A 12028-nucleotide genomic window follows, 5' to 3' on the forward strand; every position below is an offset into this window, starting at 1 on the left:
GGTCTCCATAAACGCCTGTGCGCCTGCCCCCTCTGCATCTGACACAGACGGGACACGGACATGCAGTGGGTGTCGCCCGCTCTCAATATTACAAGGCTCCAGACTCACAAACGCATAGCAAACATGCACCAACTTGGGCTGACGCACGGCACAATCTGAGGCCCCCCTGCTAGCATCGGGATCCGCAGCGGATCCGCTTTCAGTCCGCCAAATCCGCCCCACAGTCAGTCCGCTTTGCGGATCCGCCGCGTTTTTGTTCCGTATTCGCTTTATGACTGTTGACTAACCCAAATCCTTTGGCAGCCTGCTGTCACAGAGAGGATATACGGCTATATCATTTTACATACGCACAGTGAACGCGCATATAATACTGCAGTCAGTATTTGTGTTCTATAATGAGCGGATCCGCGGCTAACCCGTTTCAGATCCGCTGCGCGGACGCGCCTTTGACTTTATCGCAATTAGAAGAAAGAAAAAGAATCACCCACCTAATGTCCTAATTGAAAGTAAATAGTTAAACTGTTCACTGTATTAGCCATTATTAAAGTTAATTAACGTTGTGCTCATGCGTGGAGGTTGAACACTGCTGAAGTGCGACACAGCAGGTCCGCGGCTGGTCCGCGTCACATCAGTACAGCGGACGCGCCACTGAAATTCCCGCCGTAGAGTGGAGCAGGTAGACTGGACCCTGACTGGACCACACAGTGATACCTTCAGAAGGAGTTACCGGTATGTAATGTATTTTTTACCCATCAAACTCGCTTTCTAATGAAAGCTTTCAAGCATAATTATTAAAATGTATACAATATTTAATCTTAATTTAACTTTAAATTACAACAAAACCGTCTGTCAGTCAGTGCCGCGATAGCCATAGCCGACCGGCCGGCATCTATAAACTCACTTTGATACGGAATATGTTTCTCTATTCAATATAATTATTATAAACGGTTATAAAAGGTGAATCAAACAGTTTAACGTACCCTTTACATAGCTTTTAAATACTCATTGAGGACTAGTGGCCTGATATAGCAAAAGCTATAGTATAGAAGGCTAGTACCTGTATGCCAGAAACAGACTGTTATAGTCACTATTGATGAACTAAATGAGCCTTGCTCATCAGTTACCTGCCCTATCTCTTTCACTGTGTTTGGTTATCACAATCAGAGCACAACGCACAGCCAGAGGCAAAGTTTACGCAGATCCACCACTCAAAACTAGCCCCAAGAACGCTACAACTATAACTATAGCTATAACTGCAATAAAAGGCTGGTCCAAACACGAACACACGGCGTCAGCGCCGCTCCAACAACGTACACGGCAGTGTAGCAGTTCCCCGTAGCACCCACGAGCTCATTTACTCACTATTAACTGTAAGGCTCCGTCCACAGATTAGCCCAAAACTAACGAAAACAAGCATCCTACCTTCTTTATCGTCTATCCGCTGTCCTGTTGGCTTTGTTTCTAAAGGTGTATTGCTATCCATCCAATATGAACAGACGGCTCCACGAGGTCCGGAGGTTTAGGCGGCTAACCACTAGCTAGTATGAATCAAAGTATGAGCCGCCATAAGAACAGCCAGATACACTCATTCCAGCGTAATGCAAATATACTCTCTTCTTGTCTTCAAGTGAATCTTGGCAGAAGTGTCTTGCTGAAGAGAAGACACAGAATTCTCTGTACATAACACAATGTGCGTATACATGCACATCAATAACCCGGTCATGATCGGGTTTTTTGAGTATCCCGGTTTCTTGATGGTGCATGTATACGCAGTAACCCGGTTTCAGTATCCCGGTTATGGCAGTATCCCGGTTATTAGAAACCGGGTTACTGTAGCTGGGTTATTCCGATAGTAACCGGGTTACTTGTGGCATGTATACGCAGTACCCCGGTTACTGCAACATAAAGTTGAGTGCGCATGCGTCCAAAAGACACTTTCCAGCCTCTCAACACAACAGTAGTGACATAAATAAATTGACCAACATAAATAAAGTGACCAAACGAGTGAAATGACTGTAAAATTAAGAGCTGCGCTAAACCTGCACACGTACAATCTGCACTTGTACGACCTGGACTCGTGTGATTGCTGAAAAGCTAAAACATGAACTATCTCCTATACTCTATACGCACGGAACACACTTACCATCATTAGCGCCTCTTCTGTCACAGAAATAACACACATAATCCACAGAGTCGTGTCATTTAGTCCAAAAACAAAACAAAAACTGATCGCATCAGCGGCGCAAGGAGCGAGTTGTTCTTATCGCCGCTAGCAGTTTATGCTAATTAGCCAAACGGTCTTAAGTTTCGTTTCTGTAAAACGTAAACAAATGTGATCACAGCTGAATTATATGATCAAACGGGCTGATGTAGCTCTATAGTGTTTATGGTTTATAAAAGTAAAGTTGAGTTTATTTATGCAGAAGATTTTAATGAAGAATCTGCACAGTGGATTGTGGGAGATCTCGTAGCTCCTTAGCTTCTTATGCTAAAAGGGCTCTCGGTTTGTATTTTTCCTGGTTTATGAAATTGATTTAAGTTAATTTTTGCGCCTGCGCATTTGTAAGATTATGTCAAGAAACCGGGATACTCCATTTGATCATGTATACGCGAATATGAGTATCCCGGTTTCTCAGTGCGCATGTATACGCAGTAACCCGAATACTGACATAACCGGAATATGGCTAATAACCGGGTTACTGATGTGCATGTATACGCACTCAGTCATAATAAAACAAAAATGCCGTTAGTGGCCAAATGCAAGTACAGCGACTAGCCGGGACATAGCCAACAGCACGCTGAATCATGATAGGGCAGATGTTTGATTGACGTTTATAAAGACCAATCCTCGATTTGACTGCGTCACTTGCGCCTCAAGGATGTTCGTTATGAGCGCCGGTTTTGACATAATTTTTTCTCAAAATCAGGCTCTCCCACCTATGGGTGCCCAAAATTGACTTAATTAGAAATAAATAAATAATAGAACAAATGTTGAACTTTTCAACAATCATCATTTGTTCTATTATTTATTTATTTCTAATTAAGTCATAATTAACATGTTAAAAATGTGTATATGCATATACACTTTCAATTTTAAACAAATTTAAAACTAAATAAACAAAAATAATGTAGGTCAAGGGAGAGGCCAGATGTAATAATAATAATAATAATAATAATAAAAATATATATATATATATATATATATATATATATACACACACACACACACACACATATAATATATTATATATATATATATATATATATATATATATATATATATATATATATATATATATATATACAATTATTATTATTATTATTATTATTAAGTTTGACACTGTTTGTCTCCCTGATGAAGATAGGATGAAACGCATAGGGACACTGGTCTATTTAAACATAGGATTTTAAGGCATTTTAAACATCTTATACAATGCCTTGGTTTTCTGTAAATTTGTAAATTATAGAGGATTATTATCTGAAAAACCCTAATATAATATTTCATAAAATGTAATGACTATCCTAACTGCCTGTCCTAAACTATTTTCAGGCAAAATTAATAGAAAGTCAGTACCCGTTTCTGGCTCGGCTATAAGGCGGAGGACCCAAATAGATGTAGCAAGGCGACTGCAGGAAATTGCTGAGGAACACCAGAATAGAGAAGAGACAACAGTGGAAGAAGACATGGAGACAGGGCAGATGACAGACATGGAGACAGGGCAGATGACAAACATGGAGACAGGGCAGATGACAAACATGGAGACAGGGCAGATGACAGACATGGAGACAGGGCAGATGACAAACATGGAGACAGGGCAGATGACAAACATGGAGACAGGGCAGATGACAAACATGGACATGGGGGGGACTGCAAACATTAGAGAGACTAGTTTGTCAGATTTAACTTCAAACATGAGTGGTGATGATAATGATGATGATGATGATAATGATGATTGTGAAATGAGAATAGATGGTGCAGGTTTTCACTTTGATTATATTCAAGATGATTCGGAATCAGATGGTGAGGACAGTTCTTTGTTTGATAATTTCTCAAAATGGGCAACACAATTCAGCATACCCCTTGTTGCACTGACAGCACTACTGGGCATTCTGAGACTCCACCATCCTGACCTGCCTAGAGATGCTCGGACCCTTCTTAAAACCAAAACAAAATATAATGTCATAGAAAAGGCTGGTGGACAATACCACTATTTTGGTATTTTAAATTCCCTCAAAAAAACATTGTCCAAGTGCATTGACTCACTGGCAAATAACTTCACTCTAAAACTACACATAAACATTGATGGCCTTCCCCTTTTCAAAAGCTCAACTTTGCAACTTTGGCCCATTCTTGCTCTATTGATTACTGTCCCAATGAAAGAGCCTGCTGTTGTTGCCTTGTTTTGTGGTCCCAGAAAACCTAATTCCGCACACAAATTTCTTGCAGATTTTGTATTTGAGTTAAAAACCCTAGAAAAAGGATTTGAATTTGGTGGCAAGACATTAAAACTTAAATTGGATGCTGTTATATGTGACACCCCTGCAAGGTGCTTTGTCAAAAATGTGAAGGGTCACAATGCCTATCATGGCTGTGACAAATGTGTAGTGCCTGGACTATATGTAAATAGACAAATGACTTTTGACACTACGGTTTAAGGACAGACATTTCGTTTGAGAACATGGTTGATGAGATTCATCACCATGAAGGGCCACATCCATTTCAGGGCTGCCAAATTGGAATGGTTTCTGGATTTCCCCTAGATTATATGCATTTGGTTTGTTTGGGAGTTATGAGGAGACTGCTGAACATCTGGATGCGAGGTCCTTTAAATTTTCGCATCCCTGCCAATATTGTTGAAAAAATGTCCCAGAAATTAGTTGAAATGCGTCCCTTTGTCCCTGTTGAATTTGCCAGAAAACCTCGCTCTCTTCGGGAACTAGACAGATGGAAGGCAACAGAACTTTAAAAATTCCTCCTGTACACAGGCCCCGTGATGCTTTCCCCATTTTTGGACAAAGCAATGTATGAAAATTTCATGCTTCTTTTTTGTAGCATTGCTATATTAGTGAATCCCAAATTAACATGCCATGCAAATTACGCCCATACACTTTTAAAATGGTTTGTTAACTTCTTTGGCCGCATATATGGTAATGACCTAATTGTGTACAACATCCATGCTTTGGTCCATTTGCCATGTGATGTTCAAAAACATGGTACTCTCGATTAATTTTCTTCGTTCCCATATGAGAGCTACTTATACAGACTAAAAAAAATGGTAAGAAAGCCACAGTTCCCAATAGCACAAATAATTCAGCGATTATCAGAGACAGAAATTAGAGAGGACAAAAGAGAATGTATCATATTGAAAAAGGAGCATTTTGTTGGCCCTCTTGCTAACTTATCCACTGTTGAGAGGCAGTTCAGTGAAATATCATGTGAGAAGTGGACAGTGAGAGTTGCTACAGGTGACAATGTATGTGTGATTGGGAACAGCATCTGTGAGATCTGTAATATTGTGCAGTGTGGTCATGGTGTGTTTGTGGTATACAAAGAATATACAGAAAAATCATTGTTTTTTTCCTATCCGTTTAAATCTGACTTTTTAGAAATATTTCAAGTATCTAACCTATCTAAATCTTTTAAGTCTGCTAGAGTTCAGGACATCACCCATAAAATTGTGCTTTTACCATACAGGGGTCATTTTGTGGCTATGCCTCTGTTGCACACATTTTGATTTTATTTCCATGTCCTGGGTATTGACATTAAACTGCATCCGGCAGGGTTGGGAGACTGTGTGTGGAGTTAGCTTCCCCCAGCTAACACCTACAAAATGCACACAACGTCGCTAGAACCTACTGACCTACTGGCGAGTGGTCGGCGCCATAAAACCGGCTGGGTTTGTTTTGTTTTGTTGACTTTTTGCTTATACTTGTGTTGGGAACTTTGTTAAAACTTACTCTTACTTTAACTTTTTTATATTCCAATCTGTAAATAGTGTAAGTAAGTAATTACTAATTTTAAATATACATATATGATTCAATTGTAACTGTGTTTTTGCTTTTTCTTTCAGTGTTTGACAATGTACCATCTAATTGAATTCACAATTAATAAGACGGTGGCAGTTGCCCCAGCAAACTGGGTCAACGATGGAGTGTGCTTGTGGCCACCATACTCAAAAGATGGGCGGGTCACAAGGGCAGCAAAAACACAGGAAGTGCCTGGAGAGGACTGGGATGAGTTTGATGTGCGCATAATAAAAACATGCGGTAAGCCCTTGAATTACTATGGTACATGGCAAGTGGCCTCTTGTTGGTTTTCAGCCAGTGTCCTGGGGAACACTAGGGTGCCTTGAGGTATTCCAAGGAGAGCATCACTTAATTGGTAATATTTTAGTAGGTGGTGTGCCATGAATTCTTTTGCCTGGGAAAGCAAAGACTCATCTCACGCACTCACACACATACACATGCACACCCACATACACTCACACACAAACACACCCACATACATGCACACACACACACACACACAAAGACAAACACAAACACACATACCTCAGGATCCAGCCTCCTGCTGGTTCTCAGTCAGGACTAAACATGACTTTATTGACTGTGAATTTAAATATTAAATGTTAAATGATTTTGAGTTAACAGGGAGCCACAATATAATTTAAATTGTTTCATCCTTACAATACAACTTGCATAATAGTTTTGCACTTTTTTTTTTTTTTAGCACACTACCTTGAAGCCAGGCAAGCCCTCAACAAGGCTTTGACTTGTGCCACCTCAGACCTCCAATCAGAAGATGAAATGGTGCCACCAAAAAGAAAGAGAAAACCAATGTAAGTCAGCCATCAGACCTAATGCTGCAACATTTAATTGTAGATGAAAACATGTTGTTGTTGTTGTTGTTGTTGCTTTCTTTTGAACATTTTAAGGTTCTAGCATAAGAGTGCATGGAGCATGGAATGATTAAGCAATAAAGCAAAGTAGCCCTGTGTATAGTTCTGCAATATTTCAGAACCAGAGCGGGTTAATGCGATTATTTTAAGACCAAACTGACAAGGCTCAGAGCAGCAGTTTAAATAATGTATATTCATTTTCACAGACATTATTTTGGAGATACTGATGAGGACTCTGACTTAGAAATTCCTCACAGAAGGAAGAAGCAAATACCTCCACCACCAGTGCCACCGCCACCAGTACCACCTCCATCGTCAGCACCTGTACCAGAACCAGCTACAATAGAAGAGGACGCTCATCCTGCTCCATCTAACTCCAGGGCAGTTGAACTGGTAGAAGTGACATGCTTGTCTGTTCACGTAAGTCATTTTGAAGGGAAAATCATATACTCTGATTGAATCCTCATTAGTATAAGGTAGATTGTACAGTCTGTAGATTCTACAGTCTAGAATGTTCCTTATAACCCCTAGCCTCACCCCTCTCTCCTTTCACTTTCTTCTTTACTCCTCCAGGTACCACTCAGAAATGTGTTTTGTGGGCGGAGTTTAGGTGTTTTGTCCCATTTTATGGAAAACGTAAAACTTCATGAAAATAGTTTTGTGTAGGTTTGATTTTCTGTCTTCATTTCTCTCTCCCCCCTAATCTTTCTTTAGCCTGTATATTCAATCAACTCTTCTGTGAGTACAGTACAAGTACAGTTATATAGCAAAACATCTACTCGGTTACAAGTACTACTGCAAAACTTGTGCTTGAGTAAAAATATAAAGTATAAAGTACACACATAAAAACTACTAACCTATAAAACCTGAAGCTGATTTAAGTTTCTCCAGTAATGTATGAAAAATAGTTGTTCAACATTACAAAATGGATAACTAAGCAAATTAGACAATAAAAAAGGGATTATGCAGTGTTTTTTATGCCAGCGTCATTTTAATATAGTCCATTTTGTGACAAGTCCAGTTCAGGGTCCAGGGTCGACTTAGGCTTGGTTACATATCTAGAAATATTAGTCCTGGGGGTGTTAGTAATGTGGAAAGATTTCATGCTTGTACCGTAAAAGCAAATTATTTTGGTCCTTAACAGCTCCACTATCTATTAAATTCAGGATTATGTGCTTTAAGATTATGATTCTGTGTCTGACAAAATAAATAAATAAATAAATAAATAAATAAATAACACACGTGCATACACACATACTTTGTTGTTTGGTGGGTTAGATAAACTTTTAGAAAATTTCTTTTTCATTTATTTTACATTTATAATAAACATTGTCATTGAGATTGGTCAAACTAGTAGTGGACCAGAATTAAATTAAGACCAGACAGCTCTAAACCAGAACTAACCCAGAATTAAACCAATCTAAACCAGGGAAAAACCAATGAACATTAAAAAAAACAACAACAACAACAAAAAAAAACAAAAAAACTCATCAGCCATAAAAAGAACTTTAATTCAAAATGTGTCAAGGGTATGAGTAATTTTGTTTTGGGATTAGATATTGCCAATGATTATTATTACAATTTAATGTTGCAGATTGGCAAGCTGGCTACAATTGGTGGGCAAGACCCCAAATGTATAGTGAGGAGCATTCTTGCCCACATCTTGGCAGACAGATGTGCCTGTAAAATCAGCTGGAAGGGGTCGAATGAGAAAATGCCATTCAAAGATTTGGCTCTGAAGACCCTAGTTTTACGTGAGTAGTATTAAATATTATTTGTTTGGGACACAAATCCATTAGCATTGACACTGAATGTATTACTTTCTTCTGTTATTAGAAGCTGCAAAAAAGAACAATCTATGCCGGGGAATCACTGATGTGGAGGTGTTCCAGCACTGCATCAGGTGGTTCAACCTGGCAGCAGATAGGGGTCAGGGCAGGAAACGCCCTTCACCCTCCCCCACCCCTTGAGTTTTATTTTTGGCAGGAGCCAGTAAGTAACTCTTTGTTAATTTACAATTATTAGACAATTTATATGAGGAGAAAAATTCTGTTTGTCGACTGGACAAAAGTTAGTTTGGTTGAAGACGTTTCGCAGATCATCCAAGCTGCTTCTTCAGTTCTGGTCAGAATGCTGGTGACACTTCCTTATATCTGCAGGGAGGCGCTAACTAACTGAAACTAACACACACTTGTTTACAGTTTCTGTTTGTTAGTTCGGCCTATTGACCTGTGCAGGGTGTGGAGTCTAATTAGCAGAACAATTCATGGCCATAATGGAGCTTCCACACCTCTGAACCAGAACTAGCTACACCTGTTGTTCTCTTGTTTGTTTCGAATTAGGTTGGAGGATGGACGTGTAAATAGTAGATAGATGGAGTCTGAGGCCTCCATTTCTGTTTAGAGAAGGATTCTCTTTCTTAACAAAAAATGGCTTCTTTCACTCCCCTCTCAAACCAATTTTTCTCTCTGGCTAAAATCTGTACCTCGCTGTCCTCAAATGAGTGGCCTGTAGCTTTTAAGTGGAGATGTACGGCAGACTGAGGTCCACTGCTGCTCCCTCGTCTGTGTTGGTACATCCTCTTGTGAAGTAGCTGTTTAGTTTCTCCAATGTAGAGTTCACTGCAGTCTTCACTGCACTGAATGGTGTAGACCACATTGCTTTGTTTCTGTTTGCATTCTGACCAGAACTGAAGAAGCAGCTTGGATGAGCTCCGAAACGTGTTCAACCAAAGTAACTTTTGTCCAGTCGACAAACTGAATTTTTCTCCTCATGGATTCTACCTGGATGACTGAGGGATTCTTCACACATAGACAATTTATAGAAAAAAAAAACAACATATAAAAACAGTTTCAATGACAAATCCTCAGATTGTGATCCATCATTATGGAATTTCAGTTTCATAAATAAATAAATAAATAACTAAAATCTGTCATTTGTGGATCACCTGCTATAAATGTTCCCTGAAAATGTTTAATTAATGTTCCCTAAACCAACTCATAGAGTTCTCAGTCATTTGAGCGCTTCAAGCCAGGCAGGCAGAGTGCTCCGTGCAGGGCAACCAGTGCTTCAACAACTGGATAAGATAAAAGCATTCTAAATACAATTTCAACTCCAAACATGCGTTCTCTAACAATGAATCTGGTTGTATAGTTGGCATTGTGCCAAGGACGGCGCAAGTCCTTCTAGCCAGCCGTCAACCCTGGGTTCAGGCGCCAGAGTTATATAGAATGCTTTTATCTTATCCAGTTGTTGAAGGCGCACCACTGTACGTAAAGGTCCTGGTACTGCGCGTGCAGCCGAGCAGCGTGGCTACAAGGGACAGATGCGTAAGAATTTGAAACTTTTATGAACGGAGAGATTACGGGGCGTTACCTGACACTGCAGATGAAGGCGCGCGGTGACACGCACTTGGCTCAAGGCGGAATGATACGGCCAAGCCGAGAAACTACGAATAACTGGACTGTGTGACAATGTGGACATTTTTGTGAATAGACAGGAGCAGTAGACATTCATTACCTGTCGCCAAAGACTAGGGCGCACAAGAATGCGCTGTGAAGCTCAGCGTGTTGCGAGAATACATGAATAAGGGCTAAAGGATTGGAATTATGTCTGGTCATGGAGGACAGAGCGGTTTACACAGGGACCCAGAAATGCGTGGGTCCCTTATAAACTCATAAAAGTTTATAAAAAGGCGGCTGCAGAGCTGCTTCTCCTCGTGCGCGCACTTAAAGATGTGGACTTTTACGCACTTGTTAACCTGGCATCTCCACCGCGCTCTCACCTGCAGGGAGGTCAGGCGTATATATATAGGCGCTCTAATTGCACCAGGGAGCAGCTCCTCCTATCGACAAAACAGCGCCTACCGACCCGGATTCAGCTCTAGAAACGTACCGGGACAGAAAGACAGTCTGTGTACAGAAGAAGGTGTGTCGGAATGAAGGGATGTTGAAAAAAAGGCTTAAGTGGCGCCACTCAGACCAAAGGAAAAAAAAATGTCGGAGTGCAGGGACGTTTGCTAAAAAATGGAAATGCCGCTACTCTGACAATAACACGTCAATATCGGAGTGATGGTAAGCTATGTCTGAGTGACAGCGTGTAACCACAAAACGGTACTTTGACAAAATGAAAGAAACAAATGCCTTTCTTTCTCCATTCCCCATGGCATTAAAAATATGGAACTGAGGCAATAAAAAGCATTACGTTTGGTTTGTTGAAACCGGCCTTAACGCTGAATGGTGTCATTTCAGATGCTGTGGGAAAAGGGAAGGACATTGAAGGAGTCAGCGGGCTCAGCACCTCACCATGCACATGACTCCAAATCTCCCACTCTCCACACTGTCTACGTACAACCACCCATTTTATACTGGTGATAAACTCAAATTATATTCTGATCAGAATATAATATAATAATAATAATATAATGCACTCGAGTGTATTATTTTATTTGTTATTTATTATTGTTTTATTTGTTGTTGTTGGTTGCGCAAACTGTTTTGCATTGGTTATACTGGAATTTTAAGGGTATGTCATACAGACGTATGTTCTTAGATTGTTCATTATTTATATATTTATAAATGTATTTATATTTAAACAAACATTGTTTATATTTATAAGCTGCTTCTTTTTTTTTCTGAGATTTAATATTAGGATATCACTTCTATTGCTGAGAGTGTTTTTAAATGTAACCACACAAGTTATGCTACTTGCTGTAAAAGGTGTTTTATGTACAGTAACTGCAATGCAAATGCTGCTTGTGTATAGTTAGGTCAGTAATAAATACATCAGTATTAAATCTGAAGCATATTTAGGCTCCTAACGACACAATAAACAGATCCGCAGCGGATCAGCCGCGCCTCCGCCGCGGATCCGGTCTTATTTTGACGGATCCGCGGCGGAGGCGCGGCTGACCCGCTGCGTATCCGCGTAGCGAATCTCTGGGCGGATCCGCCGCGGATACTTTTTGCTATGTGGGACCCTGCTTACACATGTTTTTTTGTTTGTTTGTTTTTTCTTCTTCTTCTTCTTTTCATTTTTGCCATTACAGCTGTCTCATTTGAATTCTTTTTTGTGGGCTGTGATAGCTGTTACTGCTCACTGAAATAGCCTCGTGGGCAGAGGGGTTCTTG

At 40.1% G+C, this 12028-nt stretch overlaps 1 protein-coding gene across 1 annotated transcript; it reads left to right on the forward strand.

The window, feature by feature from the left end:
* The first annotated feature begins 19 nt into the window (after positions 1-19).
* LOC129409798 (uncharacterized) lies at positions 20-11506 on the forward strand. The gene is made up of 7 exons (XM_055156549.1): positions 20-729; positions 6072-6267; positions 6731-6839; positions 7106-7319; positions 8494-8653; positions 8736-8891; positions 11150-11506. Exons 2-6 carry the CDS (start codon positions 6081-6083, stop codon positions 8867-8869), a joined length of 804 nt encoding a protein of 267 aa, XP_055012524.1. The 5' UTR covers positions 20-729; positions 6072-6080; the 3' UTR covers positions 8870-8891; positions 11150-11506.
* The last annotated feature ends 522 nt before the right edge of the window (positions 11507-12028 follow it).

Source organism: Boleophthalmus pectinirostris, unplaced genomic scaffold, assembly GCF_026225935.1.
Source record: "Boleophthalmus pectinirostris isolate CB_2022bp ecotype Guang Dong unplaced genomic scaffold, ASM2622593v1 HiC_scaffold_10, whole genome shotgun sequence".
Taxonomy (NCBI): domain Eukaryota; kingdom Metazoa; phylum Chordata; class Actinopteri; order Gobiiformes; family Gobiidae; genus Boleophthalmus; species Boleophthalmus pectinirostris.